The 25,000-nt window shown below is 39.8% G+C and overlaps 1 protein-coding gene across 2 annotated transcripts in view; it reads right to left on the reverse strand.

The window, feature by feature from the left end:
- LOC133617004 (polycomb group RING finger protein 3) overlaps window positions 1-25,000 on the reverse strand; it is a 122,191-nt gene that overhangs the window by 8,819 nt on the left and 88,372 nt on the right. Inside the window, exons 7-10 of one of the 2 annotated variants that reach the window (XR_012050887.1) lie at window positions 15,313-15,401; window positions 10,735-10,872; window positions 8,825-8,905; window positions 1,567-1,819 (exon numbers count right to left, since the gene is read on the reverse strand). Coding sequence is in view for 1 of the 2 variants with exons in the window: in XM_061976645.1 (XP_061832629.1) it covers window positions 1,772-1,819; window positions 8,825-8,905; window positions 10,735-10,872; window positions 15,313-15,401 (356 nt within the window). In the remaining variant the exon portion in view is untranslated. Of the gene's footprint in view, window positions 1-58; window positions 1,820-8,824; window positions 8,906-10,734; window positions 10,873-15,312; window positions 15,402-25,000 lie in introns of those variants that run through there. The other variant, XM_061976645.1, reaches the window with a different exon arrangement.

Below are 25,000 nucleotides of genomic sequence, written 5' to 3' on the forward strand. Positions count from 1 at the left end.
AGCTGTAACAGCTGCAAAAGGTGGACCCACATCATATTGAACCATATGGGTTAGGAATGGTATGGCACTTCAAGTTCATATGTGAGTCAAGGGGAAAATACATTTACGTGAAATGTGAGTCTGGTGCCTTCTTGTAGGCAGTCGCCGTGGCGACTAAAGTTTGGCGTTGGCATTCGGCGCGATACAGTAGATGGTATCGTAACGCTGCTTCTTGTCGTGCTTTATACGTGCCTAGAGGATAAGAGGACACGACTAGCAACTCTTCTTGGTCTTTTTAAACGGTCTGCCAGAGAATAAGAAGACTCAGCAGGAGGGATCAGCTTTGCCAATTTAGCGAGTAAATCCAGACCCCAAAAAAACCCGACTAGCAACTCTTCTTGGGTCTTTTTTTAAACTTTTTAAACGGTCTGCCAGAGAATAAGAAGACTCAGCAGGAGGGATCAGCGTTGCCAATTTAGCGAGTAAATCCAGACCCCCAAAAAACACGACTAGCAACTCTTCTTGGGTCTTTTTTTAAACTTTTTAAACGGTCTGCCAGAGAATAAGAAGACACAGCAGGAGGGATAAGCGCTGCCAATTTTAGCAAGTGCATTCAGACCCCAAAAAAAAACAACTAGCAACTTCTTTTGGTCTTTTTCAACACTCTCCATTACTCACCAGTGCTCCTGTGCCCCCACCTCTTGTGACATAAAAAAAACCAACAACACCCAAAAAGAGTTAATTAGAATTTCTCAACACTTTTCATGTTTTTTTTCCTTACTTTCCCCACAAAAATGACACCCAAATACATCATGGTCATTTATGCAAATTCGACGACGCCGTCGCCACCTTAGCTCGCCGCTAACGGCGGCTAACTTATATTGATAGAAAGTTGCGAACGTTTACGGTGTTTGGAAGCGTTTGTCGGAACCTGCCGGAAGGTGTGGACGTCCAAAACTTAAAAAGGTGGAACAACAAAGAAAAAGTATATATTTTGATACTGCTAGCAGGTCTGTGTTAAAACAATTCCTTATAGATAGCACTTCTGGATGCGCTAACAGTCTAACGTCTGCCCTTCCCTACGCTATGTACAACATGGAACATAAATTACTACACAAATCAGCCTGCTCACAATTGACAATCATCAATAGCAAATGAGACAACAAAAAAGGGGAGGGGCTTGGGAGGGGCGGGGGAAGACACATTCAGAGATATTTTACTCGATAAGCGGATTAAGATGGACACTTTATAAAATATCTTCCATAAAACTCTCCGTGCTCCCGAGATGGAGAAAGAAAGATGGGGGGGAAAAAAAAAAAAAAAAAAAAAAATTCTTATAAAACCATCCTTTGCTTCCAATGGCCAAAAGAAGGTCATGTGACTCCCGACATCTCATTTGCATGTAAACAGAGCACCAGTAGTGTCTTTTTAGTCTCTTAAACTGTACAAAAGTATAAATATATGCTTTATCTCCTTTTTCTCTTCACATATCTCGGATGTAGCGCACAAAACCAACGAGAAAAAGGTCGCTTTTGATCCTACAAAAAAAAAAAAAAACGAAAAAAAAAAACGCCAGTGTTGCGGTACCTGCGCGGGAGGAGTAAGCCCCGCCCTCTTTTGGACCATCCCGAGCTGCTGGCTTGTGTGAGTGTCGTTTTGTTGTGGCGTTTGCTCGCTGTTGGTTGATCGTCTTTGCATACGTTGGTTAAAAAGATGTTTCAGCACAGTCTGCGGACGCCAGGTCATTTATAAAATAATAATAATTCAAAAAAAACTAAAGAGTCCATTTTCGCTACAGCAGATCCATCTTGGGTCTGTAATGGAGCAGGAGGGGGGATTTCTGGGAAGAAAAAGAAAAAAAAAAAGTGGTCAGTTGTCGAGTAACCTGCTCACTATTGTTCTTTTTCAGGAAATTACTTCTTTGGGGGCTTCGGGGGCCTTACAGTGAAGGCTTATAGCGCCACCTGGAGCTCTGGCATGCACTGTGAATGTTCATTTTCATTCCATTTTGTTCAAAGGGCCCCGACTCTAAATCATTCAACTTTTCAGATACCTCTATACAAGGGGTTCTTTACCTTTTGGACCTCGGGGCCCAACATTTCCACTACAGAGGGGCCCGAGGCCTACTGAAATATTAAAATAGAATTAGTTATCTTACTCTTCATCTTAATCATATACTGTATGTGTGTATATATATATATATATCCATCCATCCATCCATCTTCTTCCGCTTATCCGAGGTCGGGTCGCGGGGGCAGCAGCCTAAGCAGGGAAGCCCAGACTTCCCTCTCCCCAGCCACTTCGTCCAGCTCTTCCTGTGGGACCCCGAGGCGTTCCCAGGCCAGCCGGGAGACATAGTCTTCCCAACGTGTCCTTTGAGAGCTTTGCCTTCCGCGGCCTCCTACAGGTCGGACGTGCCCTAAACACCTCCCTAGGGAGGCGTTCGGGTGGCATCCTGACCAGATGCCCGAACCACCTCATCTGGCTCCTCTCGATGTGGAGGAGCAGCGGCTTTACTTTGAGCTCCTCCCGGATGGCAGAGCTTCTCACCCTATCTCTAAGGGAGAGCCCCGCCACCCGGCGGAGGAAACTCATTTCGGCCGCTTGTACCCGTGATCTTGTCCTTTCGGTCATAACCCAAAGCTCATGACCATAGGTGAGGATGGGAACGTAGATCGACCGGTAAATTGAGAGCTTTGCCTTCCGGCTCAGCTCCTTCTTCACCACAACGGATCGATACAGCGTCCGCATTACTGAAGACGCCGCACCGATCCGCCTGTCGATCTCACGATCCACTCTTCCCTCACTCGTGAACAAGACTCCGAGGTACTGGAACTCCTCCACTTGGGGCAAGATCTCCTCCCCAACCCGGAGATGGCACTCCACCCTTTTCCGGGCGAGAACCATGGACTCGGACTTGGAGGTGCTGATTCTCATCCCAGTCGCTTCACACTCAGCTGCGAACCGATCCATATATATATATATATATATATATATATATATATATACATATACATATAATCAGTGTTGGGACTAACTGTTACTGTAACGCCGTTAGTTTCGGCGGTAACTAGTAATCTAACGCGTTATTTTTTATATTCAGTAACTCAGTTACCGTTACTACATGATGCGTTACTAACGCAGTATCGGCTAGAAACTGAGGATCTGAGTGTGTTTTATGGCAGCGAAGCAATGACATGCTTCTTCTGATTCTTCCTCTGCGCTCTCTGTGTGTGTGTGTGTGGGTGTGTGGGGAGGGAGGGGAGAGGAGGGGAGGGGGGTGCGCAATACAACGTAAACCGTTGGCCAACAAAAAAGTAACCACAGAACACTATACGACTATACGGTATAGTGTTCTGTGGTTACTTTTTGGTTGGCCAAGCGGACGTGACGACAGGCTGTCCTCACTCAGGTCCGCACGGACCTGGAGGGGGCGTGCCTTAAGTCCGGCTGGAAATCGGGAGAAATCCGGGAGAATGGTTGTCCCGGGGAGAGGCACTGAAATTCGGGAGGGTTGGCAAGTATGAGATATTCTCACTTCTTTTCTTTTGTCGAGCACAAAGAAAAGAACATTTTAGTTAAATGTAAGTTGTGTCTTGGATCAAAGATCCCGTCTCCTGCCCAAAACAACAATTCAAATCTGCCTGGTTAGGCTCTGTGTGCCTTCCTTAGGTGAAGCCAGCTTTACAGCTATGTTGTTGATTGATTGATTGAGTGAGACTTTTATTAGTAGATTGCACAGTACAGTACATATTCCGTACAATTGACCACTAAATGGTAACACCCCAATAAGTTTTTACACTTGTTTAAGTCGGCGTCCACTGATTGATGATACAGATATATACTATCAAATATATACTAACATCATAATACAGTCATCACACAAGATAATCATCAGAGTATATACATCGAATTATTTACAATCCGGGATGTGGGATATGGTGGGGGGGTTAGGTTTGGTTGGTATCAACACTTCTGTCATCAACAATCAGCATCAACAATTGCATCATCAGAGAAATGGACATTGAAACAGTGTAGGACTGACTTGGTAGGATATGTACAGCAAGTAGTGGACACAGAGAGAGAGAGATCAGAAAGTATAAGAAAAAATGTCTACATTTGATTATTTACAATCCGAAGAGGTATTATGTGGAAAGGAGGGTGTTAGTTTAGGGTTGTAGTTGCCTGGAGGTGTTCTTTTAGTGCAGTTTTGAAGGAGGATAGAGATGCCCTTTATTTTACACCTGTTGGGAGTGGATTCCATATTGAAGTGGCATAGAAAGAGAATGAGTTAAGACCTTTGTTAGTTTGGAATCTGGGTTTAACGTGGTTAGTGTTAGTGTTATTATGCTGTTTGTTACTTATGTATATTATGTTGCAGCTATTTAAAATAGTTTTGTCAGTTTGTTCTGGCCTGAAATAAATTGGCCCTTTGAAACATATCTTTGTCTTTGTGTGTTGTATGTAGAGCACATTGCTTAGCAGAGTTCAGTGATGCAAATGTATGTCAAGTTGATCAACAGATTGTATTATTCTCCAGTGCAATAACAGTACTGAAATGATAATGATAATGGGAGCTTTAAAAACAAAAAGTAGAAGAAGTAACTAAATAGTTACTTTTCACAGTAACGCATTACTTTTTGGTGTAAGTAACTGAGTTAGTAACTGAGTTACTGTTGAAATAAAGTAACTAGTAACTGTAACTAGTTACTGGTATTCAGTAACTAACCCAACACTGCATATAATAAGGCGCTTTTGGTAGCCATCCACAAGCTTCTGGTTGCATTTTTGACCACTCCTCTTGACAAAATTGGTGCAGTTCAGCTAAATTTGTTGGTTTTCTGACATGGACTTGTTTCTTCAGCATTGTCCACACGTTTACGTCAGGACTTTGGGAAGGCCATTCTAAAACCTTAATTCTAGCCTGATTCAGCCATTCCTTTACCACTTTTGACGTGTGTTTGGGGTCATTGTCCTGTTGGAACACCCAACTGCGCCCAAGACCCAACCTCCGGGCTGACGATTTTAGGTTGTCCTGAAGAATTTGGAGGTAATCCTCCTTTTTCATTGTCCCATTTACTCTCTGTAAAGCACCAGTTTCATTGGCAGCAAAACAGGCCCAGAACATAATACTACCACCACCAAGGTCTCACCTTTTCTCCTCCAAACATATTGCTGGGTATTGTGGCCAAACAGCTCAATTTTTGTTTCATCTGACCACAGAACCTTCTTCCAGAAGATCTCATCTTTGTCCATGTGATGTCAGATGAAACAAAAATTGGGGCCCACATTGGGGGTCTGTGCGCGTTTACTGCAAGTAAAATGTGATCTTTATCAGACTCCAGTGTAAACGCGCACAGGCCCCCAATGTGGCCCCAATGTAGTCTGATAAAGATCACATTTTACTTGCAGTGTAAACAGTCAGCTGGAAAAAAATCAGATTTGGGCTGCAGTTCAGATGTAGTCTATCAATGCAAACCTCAAAATAACACTCCCATTCTTTTGTGCTGTAAACATTCTCGCTTGGGCCGCTACGGTTTGGTAATTTGAAAAAAATAGCAGAATAAGGCGCCTTCGAGATTGGCGCATGCATACAAAGTCTGCTTCGACTATCAAAGGGTTTACATGTGTTTTAGAAAGATGTTTACAACCAAATATGCGTAACAATTCCATTTTTGTGTTTGTGTTCAACTTACTGAGGACTCTAAATTTGTGTTGAGAATGTAAACAATAATTGTGTCAATTTGGTTGTCATTCATGCAATTTCACATGTTTATCAAGTAATAAAGTCAATTAAATAGGATCGTCTACAACAAGAATAGTTTAATAATAATGAATTTAGATCAATAGTAGGGCACCACACGATTCGATTCGATTCTTGGGGATAGGGATTCGATTCATAATCGATTCTCAATTCAAAATCAATACTTTTTAATAACATTGGGTGCCAGTTCTATGATGAACTACATTCCTCCATAAAAAAGAAAAAACAGCTGTGACGAATTTCTACATTACCTGAAATAACACGATTCGATTAGATTCTTGGGGGTAAGGATTCGATTCATAATCGATTCTCGATTCAAAATCAATACTTTTTAATAACATTGGGTGCCAGTTCTATGATGAACTACATTCCTCCATAAAAAAGAAAAAACAGCTGTGACGAATTTCTACATTACCTGAAATAAAACTGGTTTTGTTGAATAAAATTCTTCCCAAACATTTAATAAAGTCAAACACAAATAAGGCAACACGAGAAGTATCCAACACTTCTCTTTTCTAAAGTAAATCTGTACAGCAGATATGATCACCTACTGTACATCAACAATGTGATTTGCTTGAGTGGCTAGACAGTACAAAAAAAAGTATATACCGTATTTTTCGGAGTATAAGTCGCTCCGGAGTATAAGTCTCACCGGCCGAAAATGCATAATAAAGAAGGAAAAAAAGTCGCACTGGAGTATAAGTCGCATTTTTTGGGGAAATGTATTTGATAAAAGCCAACACCAAGAATAGACATTTGAAAGGCAATTTAAAATAAATAAAGAATAGTGAACAACAGGCTGAATAAGTGTACGTTATATGAGGCATAAATAACCAACTGGTATGTTAACGTAACATATTATGGTAAGAGTCATTCAAATAACTATAACATATAGAACATGCTATACGTTTACCAAACAATCTGTCACTCCTAATCGCTAAATCCCATGAAATCTTATACGTCTAGTCTCTTACGTGAATGAGCTAAATAATATTACCCCGTATTTTTCGGAGTATAAGTCGCACCGGAGTATAAGTCGCACCTGCCGAAAATGCATGATAAAGAAGGAAGAAAACATATATAAATCGCACTGGAGCCCGGCCAAACTATGAAAAAAACTGCGACTTATAGTCCGAAAAATACGGTATTTGATATTTTACGGTAATGTGTTAATAATTTCACACATAAGTCGCTCCTGAGTATAAGTCGCACCCCCGGCCAAACTATGAAAAAAACTGCGACTTATAGTCCGAAAAATACGGTATATATAAATCGATTTTTTTTCAATTGATTAAGAAACGTTACAAATAAGAATCGCGGTTCATTCGAAAATTAGATAAAAAAAGTTTGACACCCCTAAAAAAAGTGAATTGTTATATCATGGTGATGCTCTCCATACTGTACTGTTATATAAGGTGATAGATATCATGATCATGTTCTATGGTAATAATAACTAGAAAATTTGTGGAAATTTTGATGGCCCTGCTATCTGTGCCCTGGACCTCTGGCCGGGGGGTCGCCGGAAGCCGCCGTACTTATTAGATGGTGCCGAGTGTCTGAATCCGTGAGTTATAGGTGTAACTGTGCAAAATAAGCCAAAGAGATAGCCTAAAACACTAGCATGTTTACATAAAAATGCTAACACTTAGCATGTGTGCCAACGATAGCATGATAACAGTCAGCATGTTTCATGTACTAAGTTGTACGACTCAAAGGCTGCGGAAATAGAGAAAAGTTAAAGTTAAAGTACCAATGATTGTCACACACACACTAGGTGTGGTGAAATTTGTCCTCTGCATTTGACCCATCACCCTTGTTCACCCACTGAGAGGTGAGGGGAGCAGTGAGCAGCAGCGGTGGCCGCGCCCGGGAACCGTTTTGGTGATTTAACCCCCAATTCCAACCCTTGATGCTGAGTGCCAAGCAGGGAGGTAATGGCTCCCATTTTTATAGTTTTTGGTGTGAAAAAGAGTTGGATGAAAAAGTTAGCATGCTTTATTTAGCTTGCTAGCATGCTATCGTTTGCATGCTAAGAGTTAACAAGTGTCACATACCAAGTTATATGACTCTGGGGTAAACGGTTGCAAAACTAGCTCAAAAAGTTAGCACGCTAATGTTAGCATGCTAGCAAGCTAACGTGAGCATGATAATAGTTAGCTTGTTTCACAAACAAGTTATATGACTCGACAGTGCATGGCTGGGAAATTAGAGGGAAAAAAAAGAGTAAATTGAGCAAAAAAAAAGTTAGCACTTTAATGTTAGCATGCTAACAGTTTACAAGTGTTTTGGTTTACTGTAAAATACCAAAATAATAGATTTGATTTGTATTGCTCTTTACATTTGAACAACAAATCTCAAAGTGCTCCACTTCAAAAAGTCAGTGTTCAAAAACAAGAAAAAACTAAATAAAAATGAGGGGTATTTTATTTGAACTAAGCAAAATTATCTGCCAATAGAACAAGAAAATTTGGCTTGTCAAGACTTTCCAAAACAAGTCAAATTAGCTAACCTCAATGAACCCAAAAATTCCTTAAAATAAGTATATTCTCACTAATAACAAGTGCACTTTTCTTGGTAGGAAAAAAAAGAGACCTTTTTGCTCAATATGTTGAAAAATATTATTAAATTAAGTAAATGCTTTTGCCATTATCTTGACATAATGATATGCGCTCGGCATCATGATTTTTTTTTTCATGCTTGAAGTAAGAAATTATTAATTTAAAAAAGTAGTTTTATACTTGTGAGTGTTGATGACACAGCTTTGCAACACTTGATATTCTAGTTTCAAGCATGTTTTACTCAATATAGGTCATACAATCTCAGCTACAAGCTGACTGAGATAATCTTACTGAGATCATTTAGGACCAAAACCCTTAAAACAAGTAAAACACTCTGCTTAGTGAGAAGAATTATCTTATCAGACAGAAAATAAGCAAATATCACCCTTATTTGAGATATTTCATCTTACTTAGATTTCAGTTTTTGCAGTGTACAGAGTAAAAATGTAAAAAAAAAAACCATGAAAACAAGACAGTACTTTTACCCCACAATGGTGGAGTGTAAGTATTCATCGCACCTTACCTTAAATCTCCATCTTGTGACTACCACAAATTTCAAAGTGTGGTCCTTGCCCAGGATTTCCTCGTTGCATAAAATGTCCAACTGCGAGAGACAAAAAAAACAATAGTTGTTTAAAAAAAGAGGAGTACAAATGAAAAGTGTTTATAATAAAAACTAATGACAAGCTGTTCATTCCAACATTGCAGGGACCGGGCATTGTCACAGCAGTAGTTACATCAGGAGTCTACATGATGCAAACTGCGTCTTCACAGCGCCCCCTGCTGGCTCTCGAGGTGACACCATGGCAGTTTGTCGTGAGTTAAAAGAAGCCCAAAAACAGTCAAGAAAGAGTTGGAAAAAAAAAACATCCAAGGCGAAGTGGGATGAAAGAAGCGGTCTTGATGTCTCGGCTTTTAAGGCGACGCTCGTTATCTCTGCCAAAAGTACCATCGCCTGCCAGGCGTCAAAGTCTCAGTGAAGCTTTTCTACTCCTCTGAGAGCCGTGGAAGACTTCTCAGAATCTTCACCATTATGAATACATGTGGACAAAAAGTATATAACTCATTTGGACTTTTTAGTGTATTGGCGCTGAAAAGTGAAAACGGTCCAAAAAATGGCGAGTGTGCAGTGCGAAGGGGAGGGACTAAAATGTTGTGAACAATGTTGCGTTTTGGACCAGTTGTTCCTCCCAGGGAATTCAAGTCATAAATGGCTCCCAAGCTCTTTACGACACTTAAAGCTGAGTTGAAAAACCACCAGAGACAGAATAGGTATTTTGTAATATATTTGCAAAGCTTTGCATATATACATTGACAGAGACAGCATAGAACATTCGGATCGCCCCGCTAAGATGGTCTGTCCCCCCCGACCAAAACCCCTCTCCTCTTAAGTCTCTCTTCCTCCCCCTCTGGCAGTCATGTCTCTCTAGCCAAAACAAAATGCTTATTATCTCTCTCTAACATTCCTCACTTCAAGGTTAAGCACACAGTTTTGCAGACAACAAAAAGACCACATTTGGAAGAAAAACACTAGCTGTTTTGTAATATGATTATGAAGAAAAAGAAGTAACACTTAAATTCGGATATATGTAAATATCTGCCTCCGACAACAACCATGTAAGTTGTACGTCTTTTATTCACATAAACTGCGTGTGAATGCTTGAGAACTAAAACGCTGTATGAAAGTGGGGGTTTTTGAAATGTAGAAAATATAAAGCATGAATGTTTTCATTTGTTATTTTATTTTTTTGTTGTCAATGTATAAAGTTTGGAAACTAGATTTTTTTTAAATTAATTTTGGCGCATTTCAATTTCTTACACACACTTGTTATTTCATATGTTGGCCAGAGGGGGAGCACTTTTAAAACCGACACACACTTGTTCATCTTATGGTCACATATGGGACGCGGGTTGTCTTACGTCAGCACCGGAAGTCGTAAAATCAGCTGCTCACCTGGCGGGTTTTTTCGGGGGATGAATAGGGAAGTCCTTCTTTAGCTGCCGTCTTGTTTTATCATATATTGCTGCCTTTGCACCTGTCAATGTTTACTTTTGTATGAACATTAAATCAACAAAAAAAATCCTGACTTTGGAGCAATGTTCACGGACTCTAGTATTTGGCTCTCTATTGGATGGAATGGTTTTCCGTATTGGGACCATGATTTTGGTCCTAACTTGTTCACCGGTCCTCATATGGAAGGTTGATGTCTCAAGAAGGGTAGAAATACAAACACACACACACACACTAGATGATGGTAAAAGCACATATTCAAGAGCTTGTTGTGAAATGACTGTACTGTTAGAATTAATAACTAAAAGTAATAATAATAATCACAGAAAGAAACACGACCAAAGCGTTCCTTATTGCCCGCCGTCCGCAAGTTGCAGACTTTCGCCGCGTCACAAGCAATGTCGTCCAGAGGTCAACTTTACCTCGTTAAACGACGTCAGGTTGAGCTTTTTGGCGATGAACTTCTTGAGGTGGAGGACGGTGGCTTGCGCTGAGCAGCGGATCCATTTTCGCTTTAGGCCTCGTAGTTTGCTGCTGTTGCACTCCAAGCAGATGCTGACCTGTGAGCACACAAACGTAGTCAGCGGTCACAATAAAGCCCAGGCCGCTAAAAATCTCAGAGGCCATGCACACATTTACTAAGATATTTCTGCATATAGTGACCATGGGGTGTTTCTTGACCTAACTGCAGAGAGGCCCCGGCCTCTCATCAGGGTGAGGTATTTATTATTTTAGCAAATAAATACAGGGACTTAATATTAAGTTAAAGTTAAAGTACCAATGATTGTCACACACACTAGGTGTGGCGAAATTATCCTCTGCATTTGACCCATCACCCTTGATCACCCCCTGGGAGGTGAGCAGCAGCGGTGGCCGTGCCCGGGAATACTTTTTGGTGATTTAACCCCCAATTCCAGCCCTTGATGCTGAGTGCCAATCAAAATAAGACAGAGTTTTTAGTTTTGTGTCCAAAGTGCGGCCTGCAGCTCACTTTTTCCCCACATTCAAGTACAAATTAGTGTTGTCCCGATACCAATATTTTGGTACCGGTACCAACATGTATTTCGGTACCTTTTGGTATTTTTCGATACTTTTCTAAATAACGTGGACCACAAAAAAAATTGCATTATTGGCTTTATTTTAACAAAAAATCTTAAGGTACATTTAACATATGTTTCTTATTGCAATTTGGTCCTTAAATAAAATAGTGAACATACAAGACAACAACTTGTCTTTTAGTAGTAAGTAAACAAACAAAGGCTCCTAATTTAGCTGCTGACATATGCAGTAACATATTGTGTCATTTATCTACCTATTATTTTGTCAACATTATTCAGGACAAGTGGTAGAAAATTAATTATTAATCTACTTGTTCATTTACTGTTAATATCTGCTTATTTTCTCTTTTAACACTTCTGTTAAAATGTAATAATCACTTATTCTTCTGTTGTTTTGATACTTTACATTAGTTTTGGTTGATACCACAAATTTGGGTATCAATCCGATAGCAAGTAGTTACAGGATCATACATTGGTCATATTCAAAGTCCTCATGTGTCCAGGGACATATTTACTGACTTTATAAACACAATATAAATTTAAAAAAATCGCAAAAAGATTTTGTGATGCTAAAAAATATGGATGTAACCATAGTAGTATCGACTAGACACGCTCCTGTACTTGGTATCATTACAGTGGATGTTAGGTGTCGATCCACCAATGGTGTTTGTTAACATTTTGATGCCGGTGAGCTACGGTGTGTAGTGAAGCATGTTTGGCTATTCCTCGTCCTGCAGGGATGATACTTGTAAGAAACGTACTTTATTTGTCACCATGGAGGCGAGGATTAGTGATTTAGAAGTAGTTATAACACTACCGACGGCGGATGGACGTTAGCCGCTAGCTAGCTAGTCATGTCTTAAAGCACCTCTTCCTGAGGGTGTTTCAGTGTTTTAACTTCACCTTTATCTTTAGATTTCAAGCCAAAATGCGTCCGTTCGCCCTTTTCTGTCTACACACTGTGTCTGCTTGTAAGTACTCCGTGATTGTGCGCTGCCGAACATGCTCGTAAACAAGCAATGTCATGACGTGACTACAACTCATAGCAGTTTACTTTTTGAATATTTTGACATACATTAATCTCTATTCATATTACCGTATTTTCCGCACTATAAGGCGCACCTAAAAACCACAAATTTTCTCAAAAGCTAACAGTGCGCCTTATAACCCGGTGCGCTTTATTACGATTCATTTTCATAAAGTTTAGGTCTCGCAACTACGGTAAACAGCCGCCATCTTTTTTCCCCGTAGAAGAAGCGCGCGGTGCATGCTGGGATATGTGACGTTTCATTTCCATTTGTGTGTTTATGTAAAGACCCCAAATGGCTCCTATTAAGTGTGTTGTCTGTCTAATTATAAATAATGCAGACGAGGCGTGTTAACTGAGTTCTCAACGTTTTCTCACAGCGTGCTCATAACCACATTCGAACTCCCAGCATACAACATCGCTTCTCAGGGCTACTGCGCATGCTCGTAACTATCGTTGCATGCTGGGTAGTGTAGTTGTTATATTTGCTAGCTCATAACAGCACATTGAGAGACACGCTGACACGCTTAATTCAATACTCGCCGTCATTCCGGGTGGATTGACAAAAGACCTCCAGCCGCTAGATATTGGTGTCAACAGGGCATTCGAAGCTAGACTGCTAACTGCGTGGGAACAATGGAAGACAGAAGGCGAACACACCTTCACTAAGACGAGGAGGCAGCGCCAGACGACGCCAACATCTGCCAGTGGATCGTAAATTTGCCCAACTTTTCACTTCGGACACCGAAGACGAAGGATTTACGAATGAAGAATAACTTCAGAAAGTAAGCGCTATGTTTATTTTGTGTGTTGTGACATTAACGTTCGAGCAACATTATGTTGCTATTGCTCTGCACTATTTTGAATTTTACTATGTTTGTGATTGCACATTTGCGTACATTTTGGGAGTGAACAGAGTTGTTAGAACGCTGGTTTTTAATATATTATTAAAGTTTGACTGACCTATCTGACTGTTTTTTTGACATTCCCTTTAGCGCAGCGTAGGCGCGGCTTATAGTCCGGGGCGGCTTATTGGTGGACAAAATTATGAAATATGTAATTCATAGAAGGTGCGGCTAATAATCCGGTGCGCCTTATAGTGCGGAAAATACGGTAATTATATTGATATCAATATTATCATGTCATTTTTTATATGATTTCATTATCATATTCAAATTTGTTGAAAATATGCTCACACTTACTATTTGTAGGCCAAAAAAATGTGCGCCAAGCATCAACACTTGCATTTCAAATGATAATAAAAAGCTCCTGGAAAATTGTTAAAAATATGGGATTTTACTGCCGTGTTAAAGACACCGTTTTGGAAACATTTAAATGTATCGGGACAACAGTAGGCTCAGACTACTCTCAGTGCTGCTGGAATGACCGAGAAGAGCGCGACGTCACACGCAACCCAGGTACCACCGACACATGGCACCGTTGGATTTTACGTGAATCGGTGCCCAGCATACTTGCCAACCCTCCCGGATTTTCCGGGAGACTTCCGAAATTCAGCGCCTCTCCCGAAAACCTCCCGGGACAAATTTTCTCCCGAAAATCTCCCGAAATTCAGGCGGAGCTGGAGGCTACGCCCCCTCCAGCTCTATGCGGACCTGAGTGAGGACAGCCTTTTTTAACGTCCGCTTTCCCACGATATAAACAGCGTGCCTGCTCAATCACGTTATAACTGTAGAATGATCGAGGGCGCGCTCTTGGTTTCTTATGTGGGTTTATTGTTAGGCAGTTTCATTAACGTCCTCCCAGCGCGGTAACAACACACAACAACAGCAGTCACGTTTTCGTCTACCGTAAAGCAGTTCGTCTGCCGTAAACAGCAATGTTGTGACACTCTTAAACAGGACAATACTGCCATCTACTGTACATGCATATGTGACAATAACATCTACGGCTTTTAGAGAGTGCAGTGCACAACTGCGCACACAACAAGGAGACGAATCAGAAGAACGAGGAAGATACAGCCATGGCGACGCCGACGACGAGTAAGATGAAGAAATACGCTTGTAAGTTCCAAGCCGCAGCTGCGATTGGACCTGGATAGCCTCCGGGAAGAAGTAGTGGACTACCAAGTGCTTGGCAGTGAAGATCTTCCTCAGGAAGCAAAGATTGACCGGTTTTGGGCCGTGCTAGGGAGAGATGGAAGATTCCCGACTCTAGTGCATTTGATGAAAGCACTTTTGTGCGTGCCACACAGCAATGTATCATCAGAGAGGGTGTTCAGCATGGTTAGAAAAATAGTTACAGAGAATAGAACAAGGATGGACAATTCAACCCTTAACTCAACAATGAGTAGATGAGTGCTATGTGTGTGTATATGTGTAAATAAATGAACACTGAAATTCAAGTATTTCTTTTTATTTATGTATATATATATATATATAGAGAGAGAGCTAGAATTCTAGCTGTAAATATATTCCTCCCCTCTTAACCACGCCCCCCGCCCCCGCCCCCCACCTCCCGAAATCGGAGGTCTCAAGGTTGGCAAGTATGGTGCCCGGTCGTACCGGAGGGATTTGGTCTGTGCCAAAAAAGAACCGGATTCTACACCCAACCATAATGCTAAGGTTTCATGCTCGCCTTTGCAGCTCATTTTGCAGGTATACACCTAAGAGTCGTAGTTTTCTTTACCCGACGCTATCTGGCTAGCGTGTTACATTTGGCTTTTCGTCCAATTGCTTTTTCTAGTTCAGGTAGTGTTCAAGTCCCGTTTTAACTACTATTACACTTCCGTATGTGACGACACTTCTAATAAACTATTATAGGACCTTTATAAAAAAATTTCTTAAGTCTAATACGGGACTTTTAAGTATGTTTCTGAGAACCGGCGTCCTTTACAGTGGACATTTGTTTCAACAACGCAGAGGACGCTGGGTCTCAAGAAGCTTAAAAAGGCGTACCTGCTCGTCGCTACGGTGATAGTCGTTGTCCTCCTCTGGTTTCTCCTCTCCCGCTTCCTTATTGGGCGTGTCTTCTGACTTGGCGTCCCCTGTTGACATGCAAATATTTGTCAGGAACAGTTTTTCGCAGCACCTAATGAGAACAAGTGCAGGGAGACTTCTCGGATGTCGCTTTTCTCAACATCAGTGGCATTAATCGAAATATCGGAAGAGATCACAAATGCAATAGATAGTACAAAATGTGCTGCTGCAGTGTTTATGGATTTAACAAAAGCATTTGACACTATTAATCATAACATCACTTAGCAGAGGGTTGGTCTTGAACTGGATAAGAAGCTACTTAACCAACAGGAAGCAATACGTGAAGATAGGCAAACACACTTCTACAGAGCTAAAAATATCTTGTGGCGTACCTCAGGGATCAATACTCCGACCAAAATTGTTCAATCTCTATATAAATGACATTTGTAAAGTTACAAAGGACTTAAAGTTAGTATTATTTGCAGATGATACAACGGCGTTTTGTTCAGGAAAGAACACACAGAAGCTAATACAAATAATAACAGAATAAATTAACAAATTAAAAAGATGGTTTGATAGCAACAGACTATCTTTGAATCTCAGTAAGACTAAAATAATGCTATTTGGTAACAGTAGAGGAGGAAGTCAAACACAAATACGAATAGACGGGAGTAAACATTAAAAGGGTAAATGAAAACACATTTTTGGGTGTAATAATAGATGAAAAAATGAATTGGAAATCTCATGTAAAAAAAACATACAACATAAAGTAGCAAGAAACACATCAATAATGAATAAAGCAAAACATGTTCTAGATCAAAAATCACTGCTCGCTAGTGTTACATATCTGAGTTATTGTGTAGAAATATGGGGAACAACTACAAAAGTACGCTTCATTCACTAACTGTGTTGCAAAAAAGATAAATTAGAATAATACAAAATGTTGGATATAGAGAAAATACACACCCTTTATTTATTAAATCACAATTATTGAAATTCAATGATTTGGTGCATTTGAAAACAGCTAAAATTATGCATAAAGCAAACTATAACCTGCTACCCAAGAATATACAACAATTCTTCTCAACAAAAGAGGAGAAATATAATCTTAGAGGAAAATCTAATTTAAAACATTTGTATGCTTGTACAACACTTAAAACCTTTAGTATATCAGTATGTGGAATGCATACTCTATTAGTGATGTTCAAAGCTAGAAATAAAGTTCGAAGGACTTACCAAAGTTATTGGTGTTCACGTCTGAAGATGAGAACCACAGAAGGCCGTATGATTTTAAACATCCAAGAGTGCGAACGAATTTGAAACAAATGTGCTTGTGTGAAAGCATGGAATTCTCTAAAGAAAGACTTCAAAAGTTGCAAGATGTCAATACGTGGTCCTTGGGTTGTGTTTTCCCGGAATGCAAAGGAAAGTTGGCGCGGGCAAGGCGTGAATGTGAGTACATTTTTTATTTTAAAGGGGAACATTATCACCAGACCTATGTAAGCGTCAATATATACCTTGATGTTGCAGAAAAAAGACCATATATTTTTTTAACCGATTTCCGAACTCTAAACGTGACGTCACATCGGGAAGCAATCCGCCATTTTCTCAAACACCGAGTCAAATCAGCTCTGTTATTTTCCGTTTTTTCGACTGTTTTCCGTACCTTGGAGACATCATGCCTCGTCAGTGTGTTGTCGGAGGGTGTAACAACACAAACAGGGACGGATTCATGTTGCACCAGTGGCCCAAAGATGCGAAAGTGGCAAGAAATTGGACGTTTGTTCCGCACACTTTACCGACGAAAGCTATGCTACGACAGAGATGGCAAGAATGTGTGGATATCCTGCGACACTCAAAGCAGATGCATTTCCAACGATAAAGTCAAAGAAATCTGCCGCCAGACCCCCATTGAATCTGCCGGAGTGTGTGAGCAATTCAGGGACAAAGGACCTCGGTAGCACGGCAAGCAATGGCGGCAGTTTGTTCCCGCAGACGAGCGAGCTAAACCCCCTGGATGTCTTGGCTCACACCGTCCCTTATGCCACCGAAGATGATCAAGAGAAGAATATCGACCCTAGCTTCCCTGGCCTGCTGACATCAACTCCAAAACTGGACAGATCAGCTTTCAGGAAAAGAGAGCGGATGAGGGTATGTCTACAGAATATATTAATTGATGAAAATTGGGCTGTCTGCACTCTCAAAGTGCATGTTGTTGCCAAATGTATTTCATATGCTGTAAACCTAGTTCATAGTTGTTAGTTTCCTTTAATGCCAAACAAACACATACCAATCGTTGGTTAAAAGGCGATCGCCGAATTCGTCCTCGCTTTCTCCCGTGTCGCTGGCTGTCGTGTCGTTTTCGTCGGTTTCGCTTGTATACGGTTCAAACCGATATAGCTCAATAGCTTCAGTTTCTTCTTCAATTTCGTTTTCGCTACCTGCCTCCACACTACAACCATCCGTTTCAATACATGGGTAATTTGTTGAATCGCTTAAGCCGCTGAAATCCGAGTCTGAATCCGAGCTAATGTCGCTATAGGTTGCTGTTCTATGCGCCATGTTTGTTTGTGTTGGCATCACTATGTGACGTCACAGGAAAATGGACGGGTGTATATAACGATGGTTAAAATCAGGCACTTTGAAGCTTTTTTTAGGGATATTGCGTGATGGGTAAAATTTTGAAAAAAACTTCGAAAAATAAAATAAGCCACTGGGAACTGATTTTTAATGGTTTTAACCCTTCTGAAATTGTGATAATGTTCCCCTTTAACACTAGCAAAAAGAACAAACGAAAAGTGTGCACATGGGCGGAAGTACAAAAAAACTTGGCTATGAAAACAAAAGACTAGCACAAAGGCAATTAACTAAGAACACGAAAGAAAAACACTTACTGTGGCATGGCATGAAGCATGAATAACAAGGGTGGACATAAATATCATGGATGGATAGATAGATAATGTCACCAGGCCGACTGCCTGGCAACAACAAGCTTAAATACCGGTGACATGATTAGTGAAAACAGGTGCGTGACTCAAAATGAGAAAACGTGAGACAGGTGCGTGACATGAGGATGTGAACCAGGTGAAACTAATGGTTACTATGGTGACAAAGCAAGGGAGTGAAGACCAGAACTAAAAAGTGTCCAAAACCCAAGCAAAACATAACTAAACCAAACATGATCACAGACATGACACAAGAATATTTTTGAATTTAAAAAGAGTTACAAAAAGAGACAACTGGCATTATATCAAACTGATTTTTGATTTTGATTGGACTTGTCATTGGGAAAATGCTGAAACGAAAATGAAAAAGTATGTTGGAGTTGGGGTGTTGGTGGAGGGAACAGTGATAAAGTCATCTTAAATAATTAGTGTTAAAAAGGGGGCAGGTAAATATAAGAATATTATTCTTCCATTTGCTCCTTTCTGATCCTGGAAATGTATAAGAAACAAAAAACAATTAAAGTGTCGACTGTACGTGGCTTGTATATATGCATTTTCATGAAAGGAATAAAAAGAAATGAATGAATTAAATGATGGAACGGATTAAGCAAAGAAATAAAACAAAGCAGCAATATGATTCAGTTTAAGAGACTGTTCAAACTACAAGTGTTCACAAAGTACACAGAAAAATAATTGTGATGAACATCTTGAACCCTTTTTTTTATTGAGACAAAGATTATTTATGTATTTAATATTTGTATGGTCTATTATTTATTTGTTCACTGTTATGTTACAGAGAACAAGGAAATTGGATAAAATTGCTATGGTATGAAAAGGGGTGGGATTAAATAAGCTCTGCTTCTTCCTACTCCTTTTCGGACGTGCTGTAATGAAACAACTGGAATTGTGTGATGCATGACATTGTATCGTATGCATGTTCCAAATAAACTGAAACTGAACTGAATTTTTTCACGGAATCCGAGGCCGTGTTTGCTCTGGTCGTTAAGCAATTACGTGACTGACGATGCTTTATAAGGGCTGGTCTTTGGCACAGGCACAGGCATCCATGGTTACCAACACGGCCTTTCTCTCAAAAACATTTTTTTTTTTTTTTTTAATGAGAGGAAAAGCAAACAAAGGTTGTGTTGCTACAATGCAACACATTTTTGTCATTAAAGTTAACGGTCCCTTAGACATGTATAAAATCAGGGATTGGTCACATGACGACAGATTGTTTGCATATGTGCAATGAATTAAAAAAAAGGTAACACTTTAGTATGGGGAACATATCCACCATTAATTAGTTGCTTATTAACATGCAAATTAGTAACATATTGGCTCTTAATTAGTCATTATTAAGTACTTATTAATGCCTTATTCTGCATGGCCTTATTATACAACCAGTAAGCCATTAACTAAGAGTCTTCCCTAACCCTAAACGCAACCCCAACCCTAACCCCAACCTTAACCCTAACCCTATGTTCCCCATACTAAAGTGTTACCAAAAAAGGGGTAACACTTTAGTAAGTAACAAATACTTAATGTAGAGTTATTTGGTTAGGGGTAGGTTTAGGGTTAGGATTGGTAATGGTGAATATGTTCCCAATACTAAAGTGTTACCAAAAAAAAAAGGGGTAACACTATAGTATGGGGAACATATTGTAAGTAACAAACACTTCATTTAGGGTTATTTGGACAATAGGGGAACATATTCTAAGTAACAAAGGCTTAATTTAGAGTTATTTGGTTAGGGTTAGTAATGGTGAATATGCTCCCCATACTAAAGTGTTACCAAAAAAAAAGGGGGTAACACTTTAGTATGGGGAACATATTGTAAATAACAAACACTTCATTTAGGGTTATTTGGACACTAGGGGAACATATTCTAAGTGACAAAAACTTAATTTAGAGTTATTTGGTCAGGGTTAGGGTTAGGGTTAGTAATGGTGAATATGTTCCCCATACTAAAGTGCTACCCAAAAAAAAAAGGGGGGTAACACTTTAGTATGGGGAACATATTGTAAGTAACAAACACTTCATTTAGGGTTATTTGGACACTAGGGGAACATATTCTAAGTAACAAAGATTTAGTTTAGAGTTATTTGGTTAGGGTTAGTAATGGTGAATATGTTCCCTATACTAAAGTGTTACCAAAAAAAAAAAAAAGGGGTAACACTTTAGTATAGGGAACATATTGTAAGTAATAAACACTTCATTTAGGGTTATTTGGACACTAGGGGAACATATTCTAAGTAACAAAGACTTAATTTAGAGTTATTTGGTCAGGGTTAGGGTTAGTAATGGTGAATATGTTCCCTATACTAAAGTGTTACCAAAAAAAAAAGGGGGGTAACACTTTAGTATGGGGAACATATTGTAAGTAACAAACACTTCATTTAGGGTTATTTGGACACTAGGGGAACATATTCTAAGTAACAAAGACTTAATTTAGTGTTATTTGGTTAGGGTTAGTAATGGTGAATATGTTCCCCATACTAAAGTGTTACCAAAAAAAAAGGGGGGTAACACTTTAGTATGGGGAACATATTGTAAGTAACAAACACTTCATTTAGGGTTATTTGGACACTAGGGGAACATATTCTAAGTAACAAAGACTTAATTTAGTGTTATTTGGTTAGGGTTAGTAATGGTGAATATGTTCCCCATACTAAAGAGTTACCAAAAAAAAAGGGGGGTAACACTTTAGTATGGGGAACATATTGTAAGTAACAAACACTTCATTTAGGGTTATTTGGACACTGGGGGAACATATTCTAAGTAACAAAGACTTAATTTAGAGTTATTTGGTCAGGGTTAGGGTTAGGGTTAGTAATGGTGAATATGTTCCCCATACTGAAGTGTTACCAAAAAAAAAAGGGGGGTAACACTTTAGTATAGGGAACATATTTTAAGTAACAAACACTTCATTTAGGGTTATTTGGACACTAGGGGAACATATTCTAAGTAACAAAGACTTAATTTAGAATTATTTGGTTAGGGTTAGTAATGGTGAATATGTTCCCCATATTGAAGTGTTACCGGCTTACTGGTTGTATAATAAGGCCATGCAGAATAAGGCATTAATAAGTACTTAATAATGACTAATTAAAAGCCAATATGTTAGTAATTTGCATGTTAATAAGCAACTAATTAATGGTGACTATGTTCCCCATACTAAAGTGTTACCAAAAAAGGTTTATAGGCAATTTAGAAGATGCTGACAGATGAGAAGTCTGTATTTTTTTGAGTATTAAATGTTTGGATATGAGATAGTGTTCCCACAAGTAATAGCTCTGTTGTGACAAACACGATGCAACAAGGTCCTATTACCTCTAAAAATAACACAATTGACTCTATTCACTCTTCATTTAGTGTGTGTGTGGAGATGGGATTGCATTTACCAATCAAGAGGCCATTTTCCATTCGGGCAAACTGTCACTGATCCCTGAGAAGATTGCCCGAAGGCAATGTGTGTGTTGGATGCGTCGTCTCCATGGCGACCGTCTCCCGAGTCAAGCAGCGTGATTGCTTATCAAGAGGGCCTCGCTCTTGTTGTTGCAAAAATCACCTTCACGCCACCTCCCGGGGGCCTGTGAGTTTAAGGTGGCGCCGTCGAGCGAAGAGAGGCCGATTGCTTTGGTCTGACCCGCGCAATGGACTTGTCTCGTAGCGCGTGAGTCTCGATTGAGGAATAAACTTTGGAGATGTGGAAGTCCGGCAGCTTCAGGTGTTTAAAGTGCGTAGTTTTATGGGCTTTTTTAGGGGTGAGCGATACGGCTTAAAACTATGACACATTATAAAGGCTTTATATCAGTTGATATCGATAAATATTGATATTTCTATGACCTATCAAAAATAAAGACCAAGAAAAAAAACATAATAAATGCAAACATTATTTAAAATGTAACCTTCCTCTGATTATAAAAGTCTCAGGTATCAAAGCAGAAGGAAAGGAAATGTCAACACTAGCAGGGAAAACCCTCAAATAAAAAATTGCGTTGAACATTTACCAATAAGCTCTTAAAATGAAGGTGCAAAATAAGGAATATGTAAACAATGCTTAACGAAGTGTAACAAAATAGTGCAAAGTGTGAAAATGTAAATACCTGAGAATAATTATTGTAAGGGACAACTGTTAAATGTATTTCTATATTGTTATGTAATATATGACTCTTATTTTGAAGGTTGTGCAAGCGGATATGCTTTTATTGTGTTAAGGAACTCCCGAAGGAAAACGGAAAAGGAAGTTGTTGCTTTTCAATGTCACGTTTAGGACGACATATATGTGAAGGTGAAATAGAAAACTAACAGTTAAAAGGATTACTAATTTGTTTGTATTGTATACATGTTCAATGTTTAAGTATTCTAATGTGCCGTTTATCTTGTATGCTTGCTCATTAGCTCTTACGTTGGTCATTGGGCACTCGGTGAAGGAAGTAAAATAAAGGACCATTTGACCATCAGTTCCAGACCTTCATTTCGACTGAGCCGCTAAAATTATTTTCGGTTATGACTGTGTAACATTTAATTCAGTCTGATATTCTTATTAAGTATGTAAAATAATTATTAATCTAAATATTTTTTGGCCAAATGACCATAACTTCAAAGTAGCACATGTGTTATAGTTTGATATTTATTCTATTTATACCAGGGGTGTCCAAACTGTAGCCCGTGGGCTAAGTGCGACACACCAGCTTCGCAAGTCGTCATGAGTTCAACAAAGAGGGCTTTTGAATTAATCTTAAAGACCGGACGGGATCTCAATGCTACATATTTGCTGCCATTTTGTGGACAATGTTAATAAATCAGATCAATGACCCTTGGAGGTACTTTTAAAAACTAGCACATCATTTACTTATATGACACAATCCAAACAACCTTCCCTAGTCATGGTGCAAAAAAAAAAAAAAAAGGCATTAGAAACGCTACTTTACTCATTTTTCTCACCCTCCTCTTGTTTATTAGCGCCCGTCTCAGAGAGCTATTGGTATCGTTTACATTTTAACCGATAGTGATGTGAAACATTGAGAAAAAACGGTTCTGGTGCTTACATAGAAAACAAATACATTTTGCTTACGGTTTTACTTTTACAGGATTTTGTGAGTGGAATAGTAATTTAAATAGAATTAAATAATAAATTCACGGGCGGGGGAAAAAAATCCACAACAAATTGTTGCAGCAGAACACAGTTGATCTGCCGTCTCTTTTCTGCTCTGCCCCCCTCTCCTGCGTGGTTATTAAAGTTAAAAAGTTAAAATACCCATGATTGTCACACACACTAGGTGTGGTGGGATAATCCTCTACATTTGACCCATCACCCTTGATCACCGCCTGGGAGGTGAAGAGAGCAGTGAGCCCGGGAATAATTTTTTGGTGATTTAACCCCCAATTCCAACCGTTGAAGCTGAGTGCCAAGCAGGGAGGTAATGGGTCCCATTTTCATAGTCTTTGGTATGACTCGGCCGGGGTTTGAACTAGGCCAGTGAGCAGGTGACCACAGATGACGCGCTAGCTGTTCAAAGTCGGGACCCGGTGTGGACCACTCGTCTGTGCATGAGTTGGGTGGGGGTCCCCACATCTGCGGTCCACTCCAAGGTTTCTCATTGTATCCCATTGGGTTGAGTTTGTTCTTGCCCTGATATAGGAGCTGAGCCGAGGATGTCGTTGTGGCTTGTGCAGCCCTTTGAGACACTTGTGTCTAAGGGCTATATAAATAAACTTTGATTGATGGTTTGAACACAAAATGTGTAAAACGCAATTTTTTGGAACACTCTTATTTTGTGAGCGCATTCCAGACAGCACTTTTATTGTGAAGGCGGGAAGTGTGCTATTGGTCTTTTGGGCGGCTTTTTAAATGAAAAGTAGATTTTTTATTTCCACCAGCTGCTCTTGTGGGAGCCCAGAGGAACGCTCCACTTCTGAGGGGTTTCTGGCTGGGACGGAGGAGGAGGTGGTTTTAATTAAGTGCAACGCTGTTCTGCTGCCTGGCTGCCAGGCGCCCGCTGTCGCCCGCGGTAGCGTCGTGTGTTGTGTGCAAGTGTGAACGTTGCTTTGTCCACAAATTGGAGCTAACGAGGAGCACCACTTCTCCTGCTACAACCAACAAACGTGTGTGTGGGAGAGGTAAAGGAGGAAAGTGTGTCAGCAGGAAAAATAAAGGGGAACACGTTGTGTAAGCCGATCAGAATCACAACATCCATCACAAACACTCCACAAACATAATAATGTTTGTGGTTGGAACGTCACCAAATGAGGAAAAGGTCAAAGGGTATGCATATTTTCTCAAGCCAGTAAGAGTGCGTGTACTGGAAAAACCCAACGATTGCAAAGTCCACAACACAACAACATTAAAGGGGAACTGCAGTTTTTTTCCAAATTTTGCTTGTCATTCTTAATCATTATGAGAGACAAGAACACACATTTATGTTTTTCTTCGGACTCTAAAGATGATTAAAAAAACAACGCTTGCAAAAAGTAGTCATTGTTGTAGCCTTCGAAGCCCACTCTCAACCTTTTATATACACACTGCAAGTCTATATAAAATGTAGTAACCGACATGTTCATGACAATATGTAATATGTACAATTTTTAAAGCAGGGGTCCCCAAACTTTTGGACTCGGGGGGCCGCATTGGGTTAAAACTATTTGACCGGGGGCCGGGCTGTATATGTATATATATATATATATATATATATATATATATATATATATATATATATATA

The sequence above is a fragment of the Nerophis lumbriciformis genome, linkage group LG16 (genome assembly GCF_033978685.3).
Source record: "Nerophis lumbriciformis linkage group LG16, RoL_Nlum_v2.1, whole genome shotgun sequence".
Classification (NCBI taxonomy): domain Eukaryota; kingdom Metazoa; phylum Chordata; class Actinopteri; order Syngnathiformes; family Syngnathidae; genus Nerophis; species Nerophis lumbriciformis.